At 57.5% G+C, this 24,014-nt stretch overlaps 4 protein-coding genes across 9 annotated transcripts; all 4 read left to right on the forward strand.

Annotated features, from left to right (window-relative positions):
- Positions 1 to 332: 332 nt before the first annotated feature.
- On the forward strand, positions 333 to 4,678 carry GOLGA7 (golgin A7). 4 transcript variants are annotated; one of them, XR_010652823.2, is made up of 6 exons: positions 333 to 549; positions 1,625 to 1,777; positions 2,131 to 2,232; positions 2,540 to 2,603; positions 2,701 to 2,751; positions 3,423 to 4,678. XR_010652823.2 is itself a non-coding variant. In XM_065856806.2 (5 exons), the coding sequence occupies exons 1-4, from the start codon at positions 439 to 441 to the stop codon at positions 2,585 to 2,587; spliced, it is 414 nt and encodes a 137-aa protein (XP_065712878.1). In that variant the 5' UTR covers positions 333 to 438; the 3' UTR covers positions 2,588 to 2,603; positions 3,423 to 4,678. The 4 variants fall into 4 exon arrangements, 2 of the variants coding, with proteins under 2 accessions (XP_065712878.1, XP_065712879.1); XR_010652824.2 differs by having other exon boundaries at positions 3,426 to 4,678; XM_065856806.2 differs by lacking the exon at positions 2,701 to 2,751.
- A 271-nt stretch (positions 4,679 to 4,949) lies between these two features.
- Positions 4,950 to 10,078, forward strand: GINS4 (GINS complex subunit 4). 2 transcript variants are annotated; one of them, XM_065856781.2, is made up of 8 exons: positions 4,950 to 5,072; positions 5,306 to 5,392; positions 5,691 to 5,804; positions 6,043 to 6,140; positions 6,446 to 6,534; positions 6,869 to 6,959; positions 7,066 to 7,172; positions 7,784 to 10,078. In XM_065856781.2, exons 1-7 carry the CDS (start codon positions 4,968 to 4,970, stop codon positions 7,160 to 7,162), a joined length of 681 nt encoding a protein of 226 aa, XP_065712853.1. In that variant the 5' UTR covers positions 4,950 to 4,967; the 3' UTR covers positions 7,163 to 7,172; positions 7,784 to 10,078. The 2 variants fall into 2 exon arrangements, with proteins under 2 accessions (XP_065712853.1, XP_071655409.1); XM_071799308.1 differs by lacking the exon at positions 7,784 to 10,078 and adding an exon at positions 7,370 to 7,648.
- A 520-nt stretch (positions 10,079 to 10,598) lies between these two features.
- On the forward strand, positions 10,599 to 11,954 carry LOC136112244 (protein phosphatase 1 regulatory subunit 3C-B-like). The gene has a single exon (XM_065856782.2). The coding sequence runs from the start codon at positions 10,599 to 10,601 to the stop codon at positions 11,463 to 11,465; it is 867 nt and encodes a 288-aa protein (XP_065712854.1). The 3' UTR covers positions 11,466 to 11,954.
- Positions 11,955 to 12,030: 76 nt separating this feature from the next.
- GPAT4 (glycerol-3-phosphate acyltransferase 4) lies at positions 12,031 to 20,019 on the forward strand. 2 transcript variants are annotated; one of them, XM_065856764.2, is made up of 13 exons: positions 12,031 to 12,124; positions 13,597 to 14,768; positions 16,131 to 16,200; positions 16,365 to 16,662; positions 16,806 to 16,880; positions 17,164 to 17,253; positions 17,372 to 17,465; positions 17,864 to 17,979; positions 18,182 to 18,237; positions 18,552 to 18,637; positions 18,827 to 18,955; positions 19,026 to 19,105; positions 19,691 to 20,019. In XM_065856764.2, exons 2-13 carry the CDS (start codon positions 14,604 to 14,606, stop codon positions 19,797 to 19,799), a joined length of 1,368 nt encoding a protein of 455 aa, XP_065712836.1. In that variant the 5' UTR covers positions 12,031 to 12,124; positions 13,597 to 14,603; the 3' UTR covers positions 19,800 to 20,019. The 2 variants fall into 2 exon arrangements, with proteins under 2 accessions (XP_065712836.1, XP_071655408.1); XM_071799307.1 differs by having other exon boundaries at positions 12,107 to 12,124; positions 13,878 to 14,768.
- The last annotated feature ends 3,995 nt before the right edge of the window (positions 20,020 to 24,014 follow it).

Here is a 24,014-nt window from a genome sequence, read left to right on the forward strand (position 1 = left end):
TTTGACCTCGCTTATGCCTTGCAGAAGCAGGATTCCCGAGGTCAAAGGTTAATGGGCCTGGAAATCATTGTGTGTTTATCAGCTGTTCGGGACAGCGCTGCTGCAGATGCCTCCCCTTCCTAAGGGCTCCAGTTCCTAAGTCAACATCACGAAATCGACACCGGGGCGGGCGAGGCCGAGGCCGAGGCAGCCGCTCCGTCCTGCTCCGGGCCGCGAACCCGCGGACCCGCGGCGGGGAGGCCGCGCGGCCAATGGGAGGCGAGCGGTGCGCGCACATGCGCAGAGCCCTCCCCGTGGGCTGGTGAGGCGGTGGCGCGTGCGCCGGGCGGCACTTCCGCCGTTTCCGCAGCCCGGGGCCGTCCCGACGCTTTTGCGACAGCCGCGAGCCGTCGGAGCGGAGCGGGCGGCCCGGCCCGGCCCGGCCCGGTGTGGGCGGCGATGAGGCCGCAGCAGGCGCCCGTGTCGGGCAAGGTGTTCATACAGCGCGACTACAGCGGCGGGACGCGCTGCCAGTTCCAGAGCAAGTTCCCGGCCGAGCTGGAGAACAGGGTGAGGCGGGCGGGCGGGCCCGCGGCGGGACGGGCACCGGCGGCGGTCACGGGTGGCCGGGCAGGCCCGCGCGGCCGTGAGCCCGTTCTGCGGTTCCTCTCGCCCAGGCCCCGCCGCCTGGCCCGAGGAGGTTGGGTGCGGGGGGCTCTCCCCGCGGGGCGCTGCCCGGGGCGCCCTGGCCCTGCCGTGCGGCGCAGCCCTGCGCGGGCGGCAGGGGGGTGCCGGGTTTAAAGGCACATCCTGCGCTGGGTGTGGTTATTTTATGGCTTCAGTCATTGTTGTTGTCCAGATGGCGTTTCTGATCAGCTGCGCTAAGAAAATACTTGTAATTCTCAGTGAAAAGCCGCATGAGAAATACTTCAAAATGCTTCTCTTGGGCGTCCCTGCGAGGCCGGTGTTTGGCTGTGTGGCGCGGGAGGGCAGCTGGCCCTGCAGCGGGCGGGCAGAACGTGTCCGTTGTGCGGGAGCACAAAGCCGGTGTTGTTGTGCAGCCCGGCCAGCGCCGCTGAGCCCGCTCGGGAGCCCCCAAGGGCCGTCTCGGGTACCCTCCCTCTGCGCAGCGCTGGGCGCGAACGCCTTCAGCTGGCGGCAAAACAAACGCTCTTTGCTAACGCTTTCTTTTTTTCTCTCTGCACTTTTTTTCTCTTCCTCATTTCTTTGTTTTGTTTTTTGAGAGCTTGTTTGACCAGCACTGCAGCAGCAAGGCATTATTGCAATTAAGAGTTACCTCAATCAGTCCACTCCCCAACTGCTCTTTTTAATCTAGCAGATCTCTTTGATTGAGAGTTAAGGTGGTGGTGTTGTTGTTTTCTATTTGAATTGCACAGTGGTTTAGTTATGTTATTCTTAATTGTTTTGTTTCCGGACTGTGTTGGAATTCGGATTTGATCTAATCACTTGGCAGATATTTAACAAAGAACTACGGGTGTGTAACTCAGAGTGTCCTTCAGACTTTGGCTCCGCACACAGCAGCTGCAGAGGTGCAGATAAGCAGTAAATGCAGGCAGATGCCTGAAGATAACTGTGAGTTCCGAAATGTGCCGGGCATGACAGCTAAACCTCATTTCTCATGCAGATCGACAGGCAGCAGTTTGAAGAGACTGTCCGAACGCTGAACAACCTCTATGCAGAAGCTGAAAAACTTGGGGGCCAATCTTACCTGGAAGGGTGTCTCGCCTGCTTGACCGCCTACACCATCTTCTTGTGCATGGAGACGCATTACGAAAAGGTGTGTGTCTTTTGATTGCAGTGCTACTGGGAAGGCAGTTTATCTCCTAAACTTCAATCGAATATGTTTCTTGGTGGGGCTGCTGTGACAGGCACCGTTGTCATACAAATTCCATATAGGCCCTTGATCTTACTGAAGAGTGATTTCGCATAAACATCAGACAGACTCGTCTGCATTAGTCAGTTTGAGTAAGGCAATGATTGCTCGTACTTCAGAGGAACCACACAAGTTTTGTCTCTGGTTGTGTGCTGGGTTCTCTGATGTTGCTGTGTCTGTGGTGTCGCTGGGGCTCTGACTCCAGCATAGGGAAACCTGACAGAGGAGCTGTGACTTCTGTGCTGTTCTGTTACCAGGTTCTAAAGAAAATAGCCAAGTTCATCCAGGAACAGAACGAGAAGATCTATGCTCCTCAGGGCCTCCTTCTGACAGACCCCATTGAACGAGGACTAAGAGTTGTATCCTTCTGTGGTTCTTGGGTGACAGGAGACAATCTGTCAGGTAACAGAAGGAGGCAGAGCTCACAAACCCTCCACACGCAGCATCTGTGTTCTTGCTGCCAGAGCAGCCCTGGGCTGCACGTGCCACTGACCTCGCCTGACCGGGCACCTCTTATGTGTGCTTTGTAGCTCTGAAACTGCCTTTCAAACCACGGGCGTGAAGCAGAAGGGTCAAAGGTTCTAATATCTGAATGTTTTTCTGCCTTATTTTAGTTTGTTTTCATAATCTTTTTTAGTATGTTTCCGTAACAACTTTTTTGTGCAGATTGAAATTACCATTTATGAAGACAGAGGTATGACCAGTGGGAGATAAAAGCGTGGAGTCTCAGGTACATGTTAACCTTATACTACATTCTCAATTTCAACGTGTTCTCTGTGCTCAGAAGGGTAGATTCTGGCATACTGAGAATATTTATCCCACAACAGAATGTAATCAAAGGCTGCTCTCATAGATCTTGCGTGGACTGGGTTTTCTGAGTAAGTACTTGGGAGTGGAAAAAAGTCTTTGCATGACTCTGTCCCCGAGTGTATTCTAGCATACAAAACCTTTTTATTGCAGTTTTTCAGCTGTTCCAGTTCTTATTTCATGATGCTTTCAGTTAAGAGTGGCCAGCAACCTCTAGCTTTGGGAGCTTTAACTGGAAAAAGTTGCTGAAAGGTGCTTTATTTTCATGACACTGCATGGCAGAGTCACCAAGTGAGGAGAGTGCTCCAAGTACTTGAAAGAGAGGGGCTAAAATAAAGGACCATGCTAATTGCGTGCAGTGTAGAACTGCAACATTACCATCCCTGGCTTTCCAGGATACATATTTAACTTCCATTAAGCTTTGCTTTTGAAAAGCTCAAATTTGAACCGGCTCCCTTGTCTTGGGTGCTCTGCACCAACCTAAGTCTGGTTGCTGGCAACGTGTGCAGGAAGGAGACTGGAAATGCTTACGCCTGTTGTGCGGAAAGAAAAAAAGTAGCAAAAGTCTTTATTTCCTGTTAAGTGTTGGCTTCTGTTTGCTGCTCTCACCACAGCACGTGGTGACCCTCCCTGTCCTGCCACCCACCTCCCAAGGTGACAATACAGCTCTGTAAGGGTTTGTGGAGGGTTTTGTCGGTCTTGTTTAGTAACAGTTTCTAATAATATGAAATTTGTTTTCTAGCAGACAACAGTGGACTTGCTGTATCAAAGTTCCCCTACCTCCTACTTTAGAGCATCATTCCTTTCTCTGCTGCCAGATCCACAGTGCCATCTACTACACGGACTAACTTCCCAAAACCGCTCTGCGCGGGCTGACGCAGCGGGTCAGCATCCATTTTGTGGCAGACGTTTAAGCAATGAGATCACTTCTTAGTTTGGTTGTTGTTTTGTTTTTTCCAAGAAAAAGCAGAAGTGGTAAAACCACGTACTCTTCTGAAAGAAGCGGGGTGCTGAGCCCAACAGAAGTCTAGTTTTAGTCACCTGAGTGCAGTGATGTTCCTCCTTAGTTCTTAAGCCCTCCTGTACCTCAGTCGGGCTTTGTAAAGCTGCAAGTTGGAGCTGGGAATTTTCCAGAAACGAGGCTTTCCCTCCCGACCAGTGTTGGAGCGAGAGGACACCCAGAGCCTCTGCCTGGTGAGAAGGGACTCACGGCAACGAGCGTTTAACGTTTCCTGTGCTGATTCTTGTGGAAAACTAGAAGGCAAAGTGTTCTTTGTTTTAGCGTTTTGGTTGTTCCTAGGAGGCGGAGGAACACCCGGAGTTTAATGCTGGTGTATTTTCTACTCGTGTGTCTGTGCTGTTGTTGCATTTGTCAGCGCTCACCAGAAGAGGGGGGTCTGTTCCTTCACACACCAGTCAGTTCTATAAAATGGATGCTGAGCCCATACACATAACAATTCCTGCCCTACTCTGGTTAATATGTGAAGTGTAAAACTGTTTCTTTATGGATTTATTATGTATAATTTATAGGAAAACATTGATTTGACAAACTGTTGGGTGTGTAAGACGGTTCCTTCGTTCTGTGTGCTGGCGCTGCAGCCCCGCGCGTCGTTTGGCGTCCCCGGCGCTCCTCAGCAGCACCCGCAGCAGCGAGGGTCTGCAGACCGAGCTGCCGTCCTGTCCCGCTGCTCCCCCTCGGAGCCGCGGGTCCGGGTTGGGTCCGAGCGCCGCTGCCCGGGCGCGGGAGCTGGAGCCGTCAGGCTTGGCGGCTGGGGCGGGCGGTTTGGCGCCGGGTGGTGCTGTGGGTGCCGAATCTGGGTCTCAAATTCCAGCCTTGTTACTCAGCCACTGATTTTTTTTTTTTTTTGAGAGAGATTTGTTTAATATTTTAATTGTACAAAACTTGTTTTTTCTAAGCTGTAACAGTGTTTGCCTTTCACATCTCCTGCAATACTGGCAGAAGTACTAATGGACTAGTAAACTTTTTCTTACACCGTGTCTGTGTCATCCTTGGCAGTGCCGCCTGGCGTGCGGTGGTGTTTTCACCCTTGCAGGGTCGCGGTTGTGAGCGAACGGAGCTGCGATCGCTTCGGCGTCGGTCCGGACGCTCTCAGTCACCTTTGTTGGGCGGCGGCCGCCCCCTCACCCCGGCGGCCGCCATTTCCGCGGGGGCGGGGCCGGGTCGCGCCTGCGCGGTGGGGCGGGGCCGGGTCGCGCCTGCGCGGTGGGGCGGGGCCGAGTCGCGCCTGCGCCTGCGCGGTGGGGCGGGGCCGCCGCGGTTGGCGGGATGGCGGCAGCGGGCGGGGAGGAGCCGGCGCCGGCGGGAGACTCGGACGGGGACAGCGAGGAGCTGGTGCTCACCCCGGCGCAGCTCATCCGCAGCCTGGAGCAGGTAGCGTGGGCTGGGGAGGACGGCTGAGGGCCGGGTCCCGGGGAGAGCCCTGGGACGCTGTCTGGAAGGTGCGCCGTGAGGGGCGGCCGGGCCCGGGGCAGGGCCGGGATGGGGCCCGGGGCAGGGCCGGGATGGGGCCCGGGGTTCGGGGGGCACGGCTGAGTCCCTGGCCTCTCTGGAGGCCGGTGTGCGTGGCAGATCGTCTCCTCTGCTTACAGTCTGCCTTCTTGCAGGCCTGGCTGAATGAGAAGTTTGCCCCAGAGCTGCTGGAGAGCAAGCCCGAGATCGTGGAGTGTGTTGTGGAGCAGCTGGACCACATGGTAGGTTCAGCAGGGCTGAGGCGGTGCAGGCAGGCCCTGCATGCCTGGCCTGCCAAGGACGTGCTTGGGTCCCTCGGGGGCTGCCAGGGCTGTCAGCTCCTCTGTCCCCGAGAGAAAGTTGTTCTGAGTTCCTCCTTTGAGCTTGTCTTGGGGAGGGACTGAGAGATACAAGGAAACTGCGCCTTGTGTCACAGTTGCAGTCTCGTTCTGTGGGCCATATGCACAAGACCTGTCTTCCTCTCTGTTTCTTGTCATTTGACATTTCAGCCACTTAATTTCTCTTTGCTTTTCCTTCCAGGAGGCAAACCTGAAACGGGCAAAGAGTGGAGACTTGAAGGTCAGTGTTCACCGCATGGAGATCGAAAGGATCCGTTACGTGCTCAGCAGCTACTTGAGGTGTAGGCTTGTGAAGGTAAATGCCTGAAGTGCTGCCTGGGGGATTAAAAAGGGGCACTTCAGGAGTGTTTTTTTACCCATATACGGCCTCCTGTTTCAGCAAGGCACCTGGTTAGGGCGCACTCTCTGTATTCTCTGAAGTACAACCTCAAGTGTGTGTGCTTACAGGGGAGGCCACTGGGCAGTGGGGGCTGTAGATGCTGAACTACTGGGTAAGGTCTGTTTCAGTCTTTGGGGTTTTGTTCCAATATCAGATAGAGAAGTTTTTTCCCCATGTTCTGGAGAAGGAGAAGTCACGAGCAGAAGGGGAGCCTTCCATTCTGTCACCAGAGGAATTCGCCTTTGCTAAAGAGTGAGTATGTTTTGGATGCTTCTCCCTCCCTTTTTCTGCGTTATAGAACTTGCCCCTGTGTTACGCTGAACACATCTTGAGACTCTTAGCAGTTTACAGTAAGAACCATGGGTGTTACCAGGAGATTTCCTTGTGGAAATAAAATACCTGTGGTAACTGAGTTGGTTACGAGGGCAGGCCCCTGGACTTGTCTGTGGCCATGCCTGTGGGACCAGGAGGTGTCACTGACTGGTGTTTTGACTCAGTACTATCGCTGCAAATTTGTATTTGACTACACCAGTAAATGCTCCAATGATTTGTTTCAGGTACATGGCAAACACAGAGACTTATCTAAAAAACACGGCCCTGAAACACATGCCGCCCAACCTGCAGAAAGTGTCTCTCCTAAAATCAGGTGAGTACATCCAGGGTAATCTGACAGCTATAACAGTAGAGGTGTAGGAGAGCTCTGGGGAACACAAAATGCAAAAGACCAGTCCCACAGCTGGCAGGAGCAAAGATGATGTGGTGACAGCATCGTGACATTACTGTGTCACTGTCCCTTGATGGTGCTGGCCCCTGACATTGAGTCCTATCCTGTGTTGAGGCAGAGCACATATGTGATCAAAAGTGCCTTGCGTTCCCTTTACTGGTCACAGGTTTGCTGTCTCGTGCCCCTCTGTCAGCTCAGTGTCCCGCAGAGGAACACGAGTGAGTGCTGTGCTTGTGCTCTGAATCATTCTCTGCAGTTCCCAAGCCCAACCTGGACTCGTTTGTGTTCCTGAGGGTGTTGGAGCGGCAGGAGAACATCCTGGTTGAGCCAGAGACGGATGAGCAGAGGTAGGTGGGTGCTTCCTGGTGCGGCGCACATCAGCGAGGTGATTCCGCAGACGCGGAGTGGGTCACAGCAGCATGGGGGCACTCACTGTCCTGCCTGTCCCTGCAGGGAGTACACCATCGACCTGGAGCAGGGCTCTCAGCACCTCATCCGCTACCGGACCATTGCCCCGCTGGTGGCCTCAGGCGCCGTGCAGCTCATCTGAGGGGCGAGTGGTGAGTGTGGGGTGGTGACGCAGTGGACAGTGGGACATGGCTAGCAGGGAGTGCTGGGGTGGGGCCGTGGGGCTGCCCTGACGTGTCCCTGTGGCTGTGGTGTGTCTGGGCAGGGCAGCAGTACCCTTGACAGTGTGCAAATAACCCAGCTGGACACCATTCCCTCAGTGGTGCAGGGGCACTCATTGCCCTTGCAGCTCGTCAGACTCATCCTTGCTCATGACACGCCTGGCATACAGCTGGCTCCTTTCTCTGGTGCTCCTGGGTGACAGGAGCGTATGTCACAGTGCTCCCTCCAGCGAGGCTTTGCAGCAGCCTTACCACAGTGTCCTTCACGTCCCAAGGGAAGGACGAGCGTAGCTGCTGCCTTGCCAGATCCCAGGCTGGTGTGGCAGCAGACGTGGACAGGACACATCTGGCCTCGAAGGCAAACACAGCCTTTGTAAATAGCAGAGTGCTCTATTTTTAAACCTGCAGCTGTGTGTTCATTCCTGTTCCAGTTCAGCACTGTTCTTTAAATTAGGCTATCAGGTGGAAGGCAACTGACCAAATGGTGTGGCAACCAGCTGTGTAAACTCCACCTTCGCCCATCAGTTTTGATCTCCCCATAGGGTCTGTGCAACCCTGGCTGTTGTGCAAGTGGCCAGCTGCTCTGCGGGGGACTGAAGGGATAACTCTGCACCGCATTTGCCACAGGATCCATTGGTAAAAAAACCACCACACAAAGATATTTGCTGGTAGAGCAAGTCTTGGTTCTTGCAGAAGGAACAGGAAGGATTGGAATCACGTTAAGGGTGGAAACTGCAGCTCACATATTGGAGCATGAGGCTGGCAGAGCTTTCCCAGAATGGTCTCTTGCATCTTGTAGAGTGAGTGGCTTTGCATGTGTGGTTTATAGCGTTCCTAATGAATCCATTTAGGTAAAGAAGATTGCTGTAAGTATAGACATTAAGAGGAGGCTGGGTTTAATCCCTAGGAATCAGTAGCACATAGCTGCACACAGCCCCCTGGGAAGGACTGTGCATTATGCCCAGCACGTATCTGCAGCCCGGGCAGCTCGCAGAGGTGACTCCAGCTCCCAGCCAAAGGCATTGTTAATCTGCGGCTGCAGAAGCGTGCTATAGAGCTGCTTGGAGAACGGCCAGGTCTGGCAGACTTTCTCCTTGGCCCTATTAAGTTTGTCTGAACAGTTATCCAGACAGCTGGTACTTGCTCGCCGCTGCCGCTCACATGGCCGCAGCAATGTGAGCAGAAGGGCTGCCTGTCCTGGCGGCTGAACCTGAACTGGGTCCCATTCTTTCCAGGGTGCCCTCAGTGCAGCTCCTCTCTGGAGTCTGGCACACGGCAGCATCATCGCGGGCTGTGGAGGATTTTTGAAGATGGCTAGTGGGCTGAAGTCAGCCAGGCTGATAGTGAGATGCAGTTTTGGCATACCTGTCAGCTTTTTGTGTCCTGTGACTAAATACCAGGACACTTCTGAGACTAGATGCTGCCTCACTGCTAACGCTGCACCTCTGTCTGTTTTGGGGAAGAAATGTCCACAACTTTTTTGAGGAGGTGATGCTTTTGGCTTGTATTTTTAGACAGAGAAGACCCAGCAGTCCATCCACCTTAATCTGTGCCTCTGAACAAGAATGTGCAGAGTGGGAGCAGCTTTTGCAGCTTCCGTTGGCTCAAATACATCTCCTGTTCTCTGCTCCCTCCAAGGTGGATGGAGCTCAGGTTTACTGAGTGATTAGCTCTAAGTGCAAAGTAGGTGGATGGTGGAAGAGGTCGCAGGGAGGGCACTGGTGGTGAGAGGGGACTGCCCTGGCTGTAGACTGCAGTGCTTCTGGGTGATAGCAGCTTTCCCCGAACTGAGAAATATCGGCCTTAGAGCTCATGTCAAGGGAGTTGTTCCTCTGAAAGTCCTGTCTAGGAAAAGTAATATCAAAGTGGTCCTATTTCTTTTTTCCAGGGCATCTGCAGGAAAATGGTTCCAAATAAATAATATGATTCGGTGAGGTTGATTATTCCTTAGTAGCAATAACCACCTACACAAGTTTTCCTAGGTGGTGGGGAAACTGGAAATTCTGTAGGAAAAAGTTTCAGGTATTCGAAGGTTCAAATGCAGACCACTGAGACCGTGAGCCCCTAGTTCCGAGAAAAGGCAGTTTGTTGCCGTGACCTGGGGTTTGTGACTTGGGCAGTAACAGCCGCAGTTACACCTCGCAGGGGTGTCTCCAAGACCCCTTCTGGGGGATGGTGCTGCTTTGACCCTTTTGCTGCTTTTTCTGGTGTTTGTGCTGGCTGAGGCTGGGGCTCAGGTGCAGGTTTTTGCCTGCCCAGGGCTGGGTTCAAACTCACTTTGGCGGTGCTGCGAGAGGTGTCGCGTTGTGCTGGAGACCTCCAGGCGTGGTGGCGATGGAAAGCCGGCTGTGAGTACTGATAGGGAGGTTGTGTCATGAGCTGATGAAAATCTGTGCTGTCAGCAGGAACAATCAGGGCTTCTTAAACATAAATGGCCAGACAGCTCTGGGGAGATTAGCAGGAGTACAGGGCAGGGGTGATCTGATTTGGGTGACAGGCTTTTCTGTCAAGGAGTCACATGTGAGCTAAACAGTGAAGGTGATTTTGAATATCCATGTCAGGGACACCACAGCGTCTTTTGCCTGCTCAGATGTGAGTGAATTTCTTTTTCAGGGCAAGGAGCTGGGGTAGGAAACTTCAATGTTAGTTTTGATAGAGGATATGACTCTCGGATTTTCTTGTGCTTAGACACTCTGGAAATAGCTGTCTTTGAACAGCTGCCTGAAAAGGGGTGTATTAATATAAAAACAGTTGGAACTGTGAGAGGAATGCGCTCCTCTTCTCCCTGGAGCTTCCCCCAGGTGGGGATAGTTGAGTAAACGTTTACCTTCTAAAAACACTGGTGGTTTTTTGGCATTAGGAGCTTTTTCTGTGCTGCTCCTCCCATTAGCCCCCTCCATAGCTGAGCGCTGCGGCCGGGAGCTGGGCTCCCGAGGAGCTGGGAGCGCTACCGGGCAGAGGACGGTTTCCGGTACCCGGGCTGGCCCGGTGTCTGCGCCCCCTTCACCGGTGCGGCCCCCGTTGCTCGGCCCCGCAGGAGCGGGCGGCAGGAGCGGCCAGGGCGGGGCAGCGCCGCGCTCCTATTGGCCGCTCGGGGCGTGTCTCGGGCGCTGATTGGCTGCTGCGCGGGGTGTCCCGGCCGCCGGCGCTCCCACGGCTCCATTGAGCGCACGGAGCCGCCGGCAGCGGCAGCGGAGCGGGGCGGGATGAGCTGCGGGGAGTGAGCGCGGGGCGGGCCAAGGGAAGAGGCCGTTGGCCGCGGCTGGAGGTCCGGCAGCCGGAGACGTGCCGCCTGACCCCCTCTTCGCCTCCAGGCTTTTCCAGGAGCGCAGCGCCGGGGCCATCACCCCACCAGCCATGCCCGTGGACCTGGCCGTGCGGGTCTGCCTGAGCCACTCGCCCCCCATCTGCAAGCTGCTGAACTCCTACGACGAGCTGCGGGTCAGCCGGGGGCGCAAACCCCTCAGATCCTGTCTCAACCAAAAGCTGAGCACAGAACCTGAACCTGAGCGGCGGGACAGCACCAAGAGCACCAAGGGCCAGAAGAAGAAGAGGGTTGTGTTCGCTGACATGAAGGGGCTCTCGCTGACAGCTGTCCACTTCTTCTCAAAGATCGAGGAGGACCTCTGTGACTTGCAGCACGCCCTGTCTGATCTTGCCTGCTTCCGACCTAGGCTGCGGAGCTCATGCCGAGAGGTGTGCAGGTATGTGCTGGACTTTCCACAGCCCTCTGTGGACTACGTGACTTTCCGCAGCCGCCTACACAGTAACCTTGTCTGCTTGGAGAACTGCCTGATCCAGGACCGTGCCCTGTCAGGGACAGTGAAGGTCAGAAACATTGAGTATGAGAAGAAAGTGATGGTCCGCATCACCTTTGATGGCTGGAAGAGCTTCCGAGATATCTCATGCCAGTATATGCACAGCACATATGGCTCAGCTGACACAGACACTTTCTCTTTTGAGCTTGCCCTGCCCAAGCCATCTATCTCTTGCAGGGCCACAGAGTTCTGCATCTCCTTCCAGTGCAGACAGAAGACCCACTGGGACAACAACCACGGGAGGAACTACAGGATCTGCCCTGTGGGTGTGACCCACCCTCCCTCCCGTGCCGTGAAGAGTGCCAGCAGTGCCTGGGAGCATCTCGGCACCTCTCGAGCTGCTGCCCTGGTCCTCTCTCACCTGCAGACCTGGCGCTGCACAGAGACCCAGGCTCCCTACTGGTAGGACAGCAGCATGTGGAGAGGTTGTAGGTCCCTTCCATGTCCCCACTGTGGTACAAGGGGCTTTGGGGAGGGGTCAGCTGCAGAAGGTGCTGCTCAGAGTTTGTTGGCTTCTCCATGTGTCCAGCCTACTGCTGTACGAGCGGCCACCACTCTCCACGGAAGCTCCTTCACCCCTGGCTGGAAGCTGCTGCTCGGTGTGACTCCTGCCTGTGGGTTCTCGGGGTGACACTGACACGAGAGGGACCGAGGAACAGCTGCAGCCCCTGGGCTGCCTGTCAGGCGCTTCGGGTGGAACCAGCATGTGAGCAACAGGGTCCCAGTGCTGCCCAAGTGCCTTGTGCGGAGCTGCCGGGGCGGGGCCGCGCTCCCCGTGTGACGGCGGCGCAGCAGCCGCCGGCGGGTCCCGAGGGGCGCTCCCCGTGGTGTCGGGCCGGGGCCGGCTCGGGCGCGCTGTGTGTAACGGGAGCTAATAAAGTGACTTGGGGCCGCGCCTCGGGCTCTGCCTGCGCCGGGCGCCCCCTGCTGGCCGCGCGGGAGGGCGGGGCGTTCCTGCGCGCGCGGCCCCGCGGGCGGCGCGCTGACGTCAGCGCACGCAGCGCGGGCGGGGACGCGCACGGCACGTGGCTGGGGCGGGGCCAGGTCCCGGCGCAGCGGCGGCAGGTGAGTGAGTGAGTGAGTGGGTGCGTGAGCGGCCTGTTCGGCACCGGCGGCCGCTCCTCCCGGCACGGGGCTGGGACCAGCGGCTGCCTGCGCCCGCGGGATCGGGGCTTCTGGGCAGGGCCTGGCCGCGCACCGTTAACCGGCGGCCGCCTAGGGGAGAGCGGCCTCCCCGCCGTGGTGCCGGCCGCGCCGCAGCGCCGCCCCGCGCCCACTGCGGTCCGGTCCGGCCAGCACAGTGCTCGGTGCCGTAGCACGGACCCCACGGATCCCAGTGCCACAGCCCGGTCCTCCGCACCGCTCGGTACCACGGCCCGGCCCGCAGGAGCGGAACCAGCCGCCCCTCCCCGGCACGGCGGCCGCTCCGCCCGCTCTCCCCGCCGGGCTCCCGTTGCCGGGCGCGCACACGCCGCGGGCGAAGCTCGGCGGGCCGAGCCCCGGGCCTTGCGCTGATTCGCTGCGCTCGTGGGCCGTGTCCCGGTGAATAACGCTGAGCCGGCGCTGCCGCCGCCCCCGGGCCCGCTGCTTCCCCGCTGGGCGCTGGCCCTGCAGCCGGTGCGGCGGCGATCGTGGTGCCCCCTCCGGGCCGCGGGTTGTGCCCCTGCCCGGGGCTGCGGGGCCGCACGGCTCTCCTGCCAGCCCGGGGGCGGCGGCACCGTCCTGGTGTGAGCCCCGCGGTCGGTGACCGGCAGGCAGGGCCGCCTGCGCTCGCCCGGGCCCGTCACGCGTGGCCGCTGCCGGTGTGTGGCCTGCGCTGCCTGGGACACGGTGAAGAAACGTGGTCACTGAGCCCCGCGCAAGGCCAGTCCGGCCGGTTTGCCACACGAGGCCCGGTGCCGACGGGTGACGGCTCCGGCGTAGCGGGCGGTGACACGCGGAGCTGCCGGTCCCAGCACACGTTTGTGCGGGCCAGCGTGTTCATTTGAAGCACTGTCGGTGCCCCGAGTGTTGCTGGTGCAGCAGTGCTAAGCCAGCGGCTGGAGTGCACTGCACGGGGAGCCAGAGCATCTTCCCAGGCTCTGCTCCTGTCTACCTGTCGGGTTCCTGTTAAATCCCATCCTCGGGCTGATGCTCCATCCAGAGGGATGTCTCCCTTGAGCAGACTCATCTCTTATTACAAGCCTGACTTGGCCTTGTGTGTACCCGTGTGGTGCAGGATGTCCTTCCCCAGACGGGCTGTAGTGATGGGTGTTTGACCTTTGGCTGGTCCCTGTCACCCAACACGTTCCACTGGGGCTAATCACCAGCGATGATTGTCGCCTTGGGCTGACTTCCTGCCCTGGGCCGACTGCGGAGCTGCCAGGGGCAGAGGAAGTGATTCCTGCCCAGGAATCCAGGTACCCGGCTGGCTCAGTGCTCTGGGATGCCTCTGAAATGAGACAGGCAACAAGATCTTTGTCATGAGGAAGGGTTTTCTGTCACTCCATTGGCTCCTTTCCTGTACTCGGGACTGATTGCAGTGTCCTGTGCTCTAGGCGTGGTTCTGGACAAGCCTGCTCCATTGGAGGTGTGGATGGTATGAAAAGGACGAGTGGCAGCAAGGAGTGATTCCCAAGTCCGTGGCAGTACCGGGCAGCAGCTGCAGCACCAGCCCAAGTCTGCTGCATCTCAGGAGCTGCCCTGAGGGATGTGACCTCAGCCCCAGCGCTGCCTTCCAGGTCTCAGAGCCCGCTGTCCCTGGACCCTGCCACCCTCACTGGGCTGACGTCTCTCCGAGCTGCACGACCTGCCTGACGGTTTCTCTTTCCTCCGCTAGCACTGGCGGCGTGTGAGTTCCTCCTCTGCCAAGAAGCCAGCTTGCTGTTTGAAGAGCTTTCCAGGGACACAGACCTTGTTCATGTCTGTAACGACCCTTCAACGTCAGTGGATTCCAGGGCTCTCCCAAATTAAGCTGGTCCCAGGCGTCATGCAAGGATCTGCGCTGGCACCTGCGCTCTCACGGAAAGAACAATAATATCTCCGCGTACGGCAGGCTCCTGCAAGTGCCAGCTCCCTCGATCTCCTCCAATGCCGGCTCAGGGATGGAGTCCACCTTATCCCTGTGAAGAGGCTCTGCATGCTCTCAGCAGCCAGGAGGGGATTCTGCTGCCAGCTTCTTCGCACGCTGCCCCACAGCAGGACTTGCTTGGTGGCACCTTGGGCGGGTGCCTGTTCGCACCGTCGTTTCCCTGCCGTGCCCATCGCACCCCCATGGAGGAGCCTCTGCACGTGTTCCGACTCTGAGCCCTTCAGCCCGCGCCGTCCCAGCGCCCCGGGCTCCTGGCAGACTGTTTGGCTGTTTTCCCAACTGCTCTCCCTGATCCCATTGCATTCCCTCTCGCAGAGCCCAAAAAGGATGTGAACTTTGGAATGGGGTCTGTGAGCAGGCTGCGGACTCGGTGCATGTGTGAGACTGTTGCTGAATAACAGACGGACTGGTTAGTCGCTGTGGGCAGCCTTTCTGTCTGGCTGCAGGGCACCAGCCGTGCCTGGGCCCTTCACCATGTTCCTCCTGCTCCCCTTTGACAGCCTGGTTGTTAATCTCTTGGGGATTTCTATAACTGTCCTCTTCACTCTGCTTCTGGTTTTCATCATTGTGCCAGCAATTTTTGGAGTCTCCTTTGGCATCCGCAAGGTTTACATGAAGACATTACTGAAGATTTTTCAGGTAAGTCGTGCTTTCAGAATTTTCTGTGTGTTTACAGGGGGTCTTTTCAAGCATGGTTGTGCTCGGAAGAGGCTTTTGTCCCTCAGAGCATTGCAGGTGACTGGAGTGGAGGTTGGTTTGCTGGTGACGTGCTGGTGCCAGCCGAATGCAGTTTGCTGGACTTCTGTTTGTGGGCTGTTTTTTCCCTGTAATTGATCCAGTAACTCTCCAGGTACAGCAGTGCCTGGCCCGTGAGCACGTCACAGTACAGTGGGATCTGCAGATGCGCTGAGAGGGGGCGTGTGCCTGGCTGGGTTAACGTCCCGCGCAAGGCAGAGGCTGTTACAGTTCATGTGGAAAGAAGCCCAAAGGGGCGTAGGGTGTGATGGGGAGGGCCGAGCTGCTCCTCCCCAGCACACGTTTGGAGGAGGCAGGAGCAGGAGGCTGGGCAGGACTTTGTGCCGCCAGCCCCGAGCAGTCTGGCCAGAACCCAGAGCCTCAACGCCCTTGTGTCCCGGGGTGTTGCCTGCTTGTCCCCTGCGCCCGCAGCTGCGTCTGGACCCGCAGCCCCTGAGGACGCCCAGCAGCCCTCGCTGACCTGGGCACAGGGAGGTCAAGTGGAATTTTCCAGCTTGGGGTCATGCTTTTCCCTTGCTTGCCTTTGGCAGGGTGATTTTATGGGCTGTCTCACAGCCAACACCTCTCCTTGAAGCAAGTCCCTGGTGAGACCAGAATTTTTGCCAAACTCCTGGTAGATAAAGCCTACACCGCCCTGCCCTGCCTGCCCAGGCAGAAGGAAAGGGCTGCTGTGTTCTCGACAGGGAGGTTTTAGCCTCTTAAATATGGAGTTGGAGCTGCTAAAGGATTCGTGGCACAGCTGCTGCTGTTGAGCAGGGCTGGTCTTCCATAGCGTCTGTGCTGTCTGGCTTGGGCAGGCAGCCCCGGAGCTCGCAGTGCTCAGCTCTTTAGACTCTGAGTCCTCAAATTCAGTGACCGAACTGGGAGAAGAAATTAGTAAGAACTTTGGTTTATCTAAAATAGAACTTTTCACCTTGTTTTTATTTTTTTTCTGTCTTCAATTCAGGGACGTTCAATCTCAACGCCTGTTTTGTTTTGGTGTTGTATTTTGAAACTGTTTTTCTGAAAAGACTTTGAAGTCTATTTTTTTTTAACCGAAGCTTTGTGGTGAGGGAGAGGAGTCTCTGTGTCCACCTCCCTCAGCTCTTCATCCTTCGCTCTTCCAGTTCTGGACAGCAGTGTCCTGCATCAGCCCCGCGGTCTCCCCTTAGCCGTGGTCTCCCCTGGCAGTTGGCTGTAAAACGGGTGACATGAAGTGCAGCTCCAGGCCGTGCGATTCTCACTTGTCACGTGTGTCTCTTGCAGTGGGCAACGCTGAGAATAGAGCGTGGTGCCAAGGAGAAGAACCATCCGTTATACAAGCCCTACATCAATGGTAAGATCCTGCCCTGTGTGGGTACATATGAAGTTCAAAATTCTTTATTGAAATGGGGTAGATGTGTTTCTGAGCAGCCGAGGTGCGGGCCAGGGCCCTGGCTCTCAGCTGTCCTTGAGCGGGTAGGTCGCGGTTTGCTCAGAGCTGCCTGTGCCTTGTTGCAGGTATCATTGCAAAGGAGCCAACATCCCTGGAAGAGGAGATCAAGGAGATCCGCCGGAGCGGCAGCGGCAAAGCCCTCGACACCCCTGAGTTTGAGCTCTCCGATATCTTCTATTTCTGCCGCAAAGGCATTGAGACCATCATGGATGATGAAGTGACCAAGAGGTTCTCAGCTGAGGAGCTGGAGTCCTGGAACCTGCTCAGCAGGACCAACTACAACTTCCAGTACATCAGCCTGCGCCTGACTGTGCTCTGGGGCCTGGGCGTGCTCATCCGCTACTGCTTCCTCCTGCCGTTGCGGTGAGTGCTGCCACGGGAGCCGGGAGCGGGGCTGCTGGGGCTCTGCAAGCCCACGGGTCCCGGTCACCGTGGTCAGGAGGGACGGGCTGCTCGGTGAGCGGGGCCTGTGGGTTTGCTAGCGCGTAGCTTCCCTCTTTCTGCAGGATAGCCCTGGCGTTTACTGGCATCAGCTTGTTGGTGACTGGTACCACAGTGGTGGGATATTTGCCAAATGGCAGGTGAGTTTGTCTTTGAGGGAAGAGGGGATGGGGAGCCCCCCTGTGCAGTTTGAGACCTGGTGTGAGCACTGAGGTTGTGGCAGAGTGCTCAGCCCTGGGCTCTGAAAAGGATGGGGATAGAAGAGAGCAAAGACCAAAGTTTGGTTCTCATCAGTTAAGAATCAGTGGTCATAAGCTGACATCAAAACCTGGGACAAGACGCGTGTCTGCGGGAGGGACGTGAAGTCTCGCTGGATTCTGGGGGTTAGAGCTGGGGGGTGATGGTCTCTGTCCTGTGCTGCAGGTGTAAGGAGTTCCTGAGCAGGCACGTCCACCTGATGTGTTACCGGATCTGCGTGCGTGCCCTCACCGCCATCATCACCTACCATGACCGGTGAGGACGGCCCGTGTGCCGCAGGGTGTTGCTTCCTGCTGACCGCCCCGTGCTGCACCTCTCGCAGGCCTTGCGCTCCTTTCCTCTGCCCTCACCTCTGCCTTTGTTTTGCATTTAGGGAAAACCGGCCCCGGAATGGAGGCATCTGCGTGGCCAATCACACATCTCCCATTGACGTGATCATCCTGGCCAGCGATGGCTACTATGCAATGGTAAGGTCTGCACCCCAGCTCTGCCTGCCCGGCTGGGCTGCGCAGGTGGTGGGACCAGCAGCATCGTGCGCGGGACAGGGAGGAGGCAGCAAGAGGCTTCTGAGCATGCAGAACTGCTTGTCCCTGCATGACATCACAGGGCGCTCAGCCCCCGTGCACAGGTGTCCTGTGGTGCGTGGCCTGGGCTCCGAGCAAAGCGCTTGCCCAGCTGGACCTCTTGAGATGTGGAAAAGACTTGAGGCTACATCTGTCCTTCCAGCCAGAGCTTGGGACTTTTCCTCTGAGCCTTGCCAGGGCAGGGTGGAGAGATGAACCTCAGCCTGGCTGTGAAGCTGGAGCCACCTTGGCCGTCCATGTGTCGCTGCGTCTCGTAACTTGTGTTCTCCTGCCCCGTTCAGGTGGGTCAGATCCACGGGGGGCTCATGGGTGTGATTCAGAGAGCCATGGTGAAGGCTTGCCCCCACGTCTGGTTTGAACGCTCTGAGGTCAAAGATCGTCACCTCGTCGCCAAAAGGTGTGACGGTTGGAAGCTGCAGTGGGGTCTGGAGGCCGGGGTGGGGGCTGGGTGAGGACGTTGCTGTGTTTCGTGGGTGCTGGGAGGCTGAGCCGCTGCTGCCGGCAGGCAGGCAGTCCCGGTGGCTGCAGGGAGGGGACCGCGTGGGCTGCTGGTGGCGGCTGCTGTGCCCTGTGCTAACGGGTGTCCCTCGTCTGTTCAGGCTCACGGAGCACGTCCAGGACAAGAGCAAACTGCCGATTCTCATCTTTCCAGAAGGTGAGCTTGGAGCAAGGCCGGGCAGGTGCCCAGTGGAGGGGGCACATTGGGACAGCACTGCATCTCTGTTCCTTCCCTTTTTGTGCGGCCAAGGGCTTTGGGACCCTTCACTGAGACAAAGGGGATGTTGCATCTGTGGAGCTGACTGACCCCAGCATGTGGCAGCCGGGTGCACGATGTCCTGGTGGCGCATCCTGCGCACACAGAACAGGGGGCAGCTGCTGGGCACTGCGCCCCTGCCATTCAGTGTGTGGCTGAGGCTTGTGAACCAGCTCACAGAGGGAAGCTGAGGAGATTGTGCTGGTCTCTTACAGGAACCTGCATCAACAACACCTCTGTGATGATGTTCAAGAAGGGGAGCTTTGAAATTGGAGCCACGGTTTATCCCGTAGCCATCAAGGTATGAGAAAGGCAAACGTTCTTAGGGCACAAGCGGCTCTGTGAGAGCCCGGTCTTGGCCCTGCTGGGTCAGCAGCCTGGTCCAAGGTCACTCGAGGTGCTCTGGGAGCGCTGGGCTGTCACTGGGCTGGGGTGGAACTGGGAGCCTCAGGGACGGCGCAGCCACTTTCACGAGCTCTTCTGCCTCCAGTACGACCCGCAGTTTGGAGACGCCTTTTGGAACAGCAGCAAGTACGGCATGGTGACCTACCTGCTCAGGATGATGACCAGCTGGGCCATCGTCTGCAGCGTCTGGTACTTGCCCCCGATGACCCGGCAGGTGCGTGGGGTGAACCTGGTCCGACCCGCCGGGCCCTTTGCTCCTCCTGAACGCTCTTGTTTTCCCGCAGCCCGAAGAGGACGCTGTGCACTTTGCCAATCGAGTGAAGTCCGCCATTGCCAGGCAGGGAGGCCTCGTGGATCTGCTCTGGTGAGTCCAGGCGGGCGTTTCTCTTCCTGGTGCCAGGGTTTTTTGTTCTGGGTCCTGGTGTGTGCTTGTGGGCTGTGGAGCTCAGTTTATGTCTTGCATTGGGCAGAGTAGGCTTATGGAGAAATCGAGATATATCTTGCCTGTGACCTCCAAAACTGCTCTTCTGTAGCAGGGACCAGTCTTTGCTTCTGCTGGGTGTGCTGGGCACCAGGGCTTTGTTCTGTGACTGCCGCTCGCGCTGGGATGCCCTGGTTCTGACTCGATGCTGCTCAGCAGAGTGGGTTGAGCTTGGGAACGGCCTTTTGCAGGCACTGAGATCTCCAGACGGGGGAGGGGGGGGGACTCCCCAGGCTCTGCTGTGGGGGTACTGGAGCAGCTCGCACATCTGACGGAGCTGCCATGCTGCGCACAGGGGCCATGGGCACAGCTCCTGGCAGAGCACGGCGCAGGAGCCCTGCAGGGGGCCCTGGCAGGGTGAGGTGCGGGGGCAACTGCCCGGCTGTTGCAGGAGCTCTGAGCAGCCCCAGGTGTAGTTTTGGACAGTGCACACCTGCAGGTCCTCTGATGATTTGACTCTCTCCCCAGGGATGGAGGACTGAAGAGGGAGAAGGTGAAAGATGCATTCAAGGAGGAGCAACAGAAACTCTACAGCAAAATGATTGTAGGCAACCACGAGGACCGGAGCCGCTCCTGAGCCCTCTGCCTCCAGCGCCTGCTGGTCTGAGGCAGCTCCGAATGTGTGGACTTTGGGGACTCCATAGCCACCCAGACCGGCTCATTCAGCCTCTGGCCGTTCGTTCCAGAGGTGCCAATTCTGCCTGGAGTCTCTGGGCAGCTCTCGGCAAAGATGCCTTCTTGTTACTGTTACAGTGAAGCCCCTTGCAGGGGCAATATTAAATGAAACACTTATGGTGTCCTATGCTTCCATATGGTGATTACAGGCCCGGGGGGGGACTGGTGTGTTGATGTGCATGTGTGTCAGTCACAAGTGAAACGGGTGAGCTGCGCTGAATGAACCGCCGTGACAACCACGAGCGTCTTCACGAGCCCCATGACAGCACAGACCCCTTGGGAGCTGCGAGCAGCAGCCTCTTTGCATTTGAGCATTCGTCCCCTGTACTTCCCAATTTTCCTGATGTTCCTACAAACTTGGGCACTTTCTCTGGGTCGTCTGCTTGCTCGTGGGAGCAGGCGCTTTGCGCCGCTGGCTGCAGGAGCCTGCTCACGTTTTCGGGAGTGCTATAGAAGGCAATATTTTAAATGCCGCCTTTGTACCCCAACTCTTGTTTTATGGGGGAGGGCATCTGCTGCCTCCCAGGACAACACAGCTGTTCTAAGTGTTCTTACATTTGGATTTCCCTGCACTAGCTGCCTACATAGATTCAAGTTACTTTATTTGTTTTTATTTGCATGAAACACCGCAGGCTGCCGTGTGCCACACGCGCCGGAGCTGGGGACGCACCCCGGCCGGTCCTGATGGGTCCCCGGCTGCCGCGGGACCCCCGTCGGGGTTTGTGGAGCGGCCGCTCAGCCGCACCTGGTTCCGCGTTCCCCTGGACTCGGGGGGTCCAGCGCCCAACGCCGACCCCGTCCGCGCTGGTCAGGGACGGGGCTGCTGCTTTGGGGCTGAAAACACCACCAAAACCACCCAAACCAACCACACACACCAAAAAAACTCCAAAAACGCACAAAAAATATTGAGAAAAAAAGAAAATAAAAAGCAGCGAAGCTAAAAAAAAAAAAAAAAAACACAAAAACCAAATGAAACCAAAACCACAAGAACCAGCTGAAAAAAAACCAACAAAACCAAACAAAAACCCCACAACACACAAAAAAAAAAACACCAAAAAAACACCAACAAAAAAAATCCCCACCCAAAAACGCCCAAACCAACCAACAGAACACACCAAAAAAGAGAAAAGTAAAGAAAAAGCAGCAGGGCCTGGTGACCTCTGCTTTGCACTTGAAAAATAACAAAAGCAGCTGAAGGAAAACAAACAAACAAAAAAACAACCAACAAAAAAAACCCAACCCACAACAAACAAACAAAAAAGAAAACCACATGGACCAATAAAACCCCACAGCAAAGGAGAAAACACACAAAGAAACCCACAAAAATAAATTAGAAAGAACCAACGAAAGAAAACCAAACCCACAAAGAAATCTAAAAAAAACCCACAAAAAAAAAAAAACAAAACACAACAAAACCAACCCAACCCCCCTCCCCCCCCAACCCAACGGAAAACCCACAACACAAAACCCAACAAAACAAACAGAACAGGAGAAACAGCCACACAGATAAAACCCAAACCCAAAGCAAACAACAACAAAACCCACACAACAAACCCAGACCAACCCAACACCAACAACGGAACCACCCCGGCCCCTGCTCAGCGCGGTGAGGGTCCTGCAGCTTCGAGCAGCATCTGCAGGGGTGCGGGGGGCGCTGGGCACCGCTCCTGCCGCGGCGGCACCGCGGGGACAGCGCGGACACCACGGGATCCCGCGGCTCCAGCCCAGCGCCCGCCGCCCGGACACCGTCACCGTGTCACCACTGTCACCGCTGAGCGCAGGACCCCGGGCGCCACAGGACTCCCCGGTTCCATGGGACCCCCAGCAGCCATGGGCTGGACGGGTTCGGAGGGACACATCCATCTCTCCTTGGGTCCCCTTCCCCGTGCTCCCAGTCAATATGTCTCTCTCCGATGGGAAAGTTAATAAATTTAGCTCTAGATTAAAAGTATCGATCATTTCATTTGTAAGCGATAAATAACCGGGGGGAGCGCCGGGCGGCCCGCAGGGCAGGGGCTGGGGGCTGCGGCGGCAGGGGCCGTGCAGCCTGCCGGGGACGGGGGCCCTCATATGCATTCTGCCCGGCTGCCGGCATTGATTTGCTATTAGTCTCCCCGCACCACCCAGTAGCACATCATTCCTGGAGCCGCTATTAATGGCCTTTTGATAAATAATCACTTGTAAGTCAATAAATTTTTATTAAACAGTGTGGCGCTTTGATTTATGAAAATCCGACGGGGTTTGTCTGCGAGAAAAGGGATGTGGAATTGAAGCGGAGCTGCCATCCATCTGCCTGCCAGGCTGCCCTGCCCGCGCTCGCTCCGCACGCCCTGAGCTCTGCCCGCATGTCCCGGGCTGCACGGCCAGTGGGTGCGTGCTGGGTTTGGGGGGGCAGAGCGGTGCTCGCCCTCCGCCAGGCTCGGTGTGCCCGACAGGGACCCCGGCACGGGCAGGGCTTTGCCGCAGGAGCGATGGCCGTGCTGTCCCCGGGAGCCGCAGGACAGCGTCCCGGCGGCTGCTCGGGAGCCGCCCGGCCGCGGGGACGCAGGACAGCGGGATGCAGGGATGTGGGGGGACGCAGGGCTGTGGGATGCAGGGATGTGGGGGGACGCAGGGCTGCGGGATGCAGGGATGTGGGGGGACGCAGGGCAGCGGGATGCAGGGATGTGCGGGGACGCAGGGCTGCGGGATGCAGGGATGTGGGGGGACGCAGGACAGCGGGATGCAAGGATGTGCGGGGACGCAGGACAGCTGGATGCAGGGATGTGGGGGGACGCAGGGCAGCGGGATGCAGGGATGTGGGGGGACGCAGGGCAGCGGGATGCAGGGGTGTGGGGGGACGCAGGGCAGCGGGATGCAGGGGTGTGGGGGGACGCAGGGCAGCGGGATGCAGGGATGTGCGGGGACGCAGGGCAGCGGGATGCAGGGATGTGCGGGGCAGCTGGGCTGCGGCTGCGATTTGTCACTCTCCCTGGCTACAGCAGGCCCTTTGCCACCTGCTTTATTTGTCTCCCAGCCCTGACGTGGCATCAGACAGGTGTTAAACTACTTAATCACTTTAAAATTGTTTTAATTTTCTGTTTTGTATTGATCTCCGCAGCACCAATTAATCAGCTCACTGGACCAGGCAGTTAGTACATTAAAAATTGTCAGCCACGTTGGGCAGCTTAGAAAATGTCAAAAAAATATCTCCGCAGCAGCCCTGCACTTCTCCCGCCGCACAGAACCAGCGCCTGCCGGCGGTCCCGGTGCCGCCAGGGGCTGGGGCACACAGCGTCCCCAGCGCCGCGGTGCCTGTGGGATCCGGCCTCCCACATCCTCGCGAAGGGTCCGTCGGCTCTGCCACCCACTGGCATCTGTGCCACCGCGGCAGCAGAGGAGCCGCGTCACTAAGGGGGGAGCATCGCAAGCCCCACACACACCAGGGGCCTGGACAGGGACCTGTGCGGGCATCAGCCTTCCCTAAGTCCAGGGAAAGCGCTGCCAGGTGACCAGGGCTCCTTGCAAAGTCCTCCCAGCACATGTCAGAAAGTGACAGATCGGAGGGTATACAAAACCAAACGCGGCCCTTAGGGCCCAGCTGATGGGTGACACGGTGACAGTCTGCATCCCCACATAACTCCACAGGCTTGGGCCGTCCCCAGGGGCGGACATGGCCCCCGCCCCATCCTCAGGCGCTACCTGCGGCCTCAGGGGAGGGCAGCTTGGGGTGCAGGCCCCGCACCTCCTTCATGCCTGTGCCACGCTGCAAAACAGCATCCGATGGGCCAGCAGCAACTTATCTCCTATCGATTTCCTCCCGGACACGGCCGGTCTGTTTGCTCACACACGGCTGGTGCTCGGTGCTCAGCTGAACAACTGCCGAGCTTGCTGGGCCCGGGGCACCAGCAGCCACCCCCCGGCGTCCCGCGCGGCTTAGGGCAGCCTGGTGCGACACCCACCACTGGTGGGCCCGGGCTGAGCCGCGGGGAGCCAGAGCCGCGCAAACCGCGGCACACGCGTGCACAGTTCCCATGGCACAGGGTCAGCGCGGGGAGGCCGCCAGGCTGGCAGCAAACACACCAGGACTATCGACATCACATCAATCCTGCAGCCCCGACAGCTGAATGGGCTCTCA

This window comes from Patagioenas fasciata, chromosome 26, assembly GCF_037038585.1.
Source record: "Patagioenas fasciata isolate bPatFas1 chromosome 26, bPatFas1.hap1, whole genome shotgun sequence".
Taxonomy (NCBI): domain Eukaryota; kingdom Metazoa; phylum Chordata; class Aves; order Columbiformes; family Columbidae; genus Patagioenas; species Patagioenas fasciata.

Bases quoted from the DNA above. Each gene is read 5' to 3' on its own strand.
- GINS4 (XM_065856781.2), top strand. From the start codon at position 4,968: ATGGCGGCAGCGGGCGGGGAGGAGCCGGCGCCGGCGGGAGACTCGGAC. The intron at 5,393-5,690 runs GTAGGTTCAGCA...TTTTCCTTCCAG, and splicing joins TGGAGCAGCTGGACCACATG to GAGGCAAACCTGAAACGGGC. The intron at 6,960-7,065 runs GTAGGTGGGTGC...CTGTCCCTGCAG, and splicing joins CCAGAGACGGATGAGCAGAG to GGAGTACACCATCGACCTGG.
- GPAT4 (XM_065856764.2), top strand. From the start codon at position 14,604: ATGTTCCTCCTGCTCCCCTTTGACAGCCTGGTTGTTAATCTCTTGGGG. The intron at 16,881-17,163 runs GTGAGTTTGTCT...CCTGTGCTGCAG, and splicing joins GGATATTTGCCAAATGGCAG to GTGTAAGGAGTTCCTGAGCA. The intron at 19,106-19,690 runs GTGAGTCCAGGC...CTCTCTCCCCAG, and splicing joins GGCCTCGTGGATCTGCTCTG to GGATGGAGGACTGAAGAGGG.
- LOC136112244 (XM_065856782.2), top strand. From the start codon at position 10,599: ATGCCCGTGGACCTGGCCGTGCGGGTCTGCCTGAGCCACTCGCCCCCC.
- GOLGA7 (XM_065856806.2), top strand. From the start codon at position 439: ATGAGGCCGCAGCAGGCGCCCGTGTCGGGCAAGGTGTTCATACAGCGC. The intron at 550-1,624 runs GTGAGGCGGGCG...TTTCTCATGCAG, and splicing joins CGGCCGAGCTGGAGAACAGG to ATCGACAGGCAGCAGTTTGA. The intron at 1,778-2,130 runs GTGTGTGTCTTT...TTCTGTTACCAG, and splicing joins TGGAGACGCATTACGAAAAG to GTTCTAAAGAAAATAGCCAA.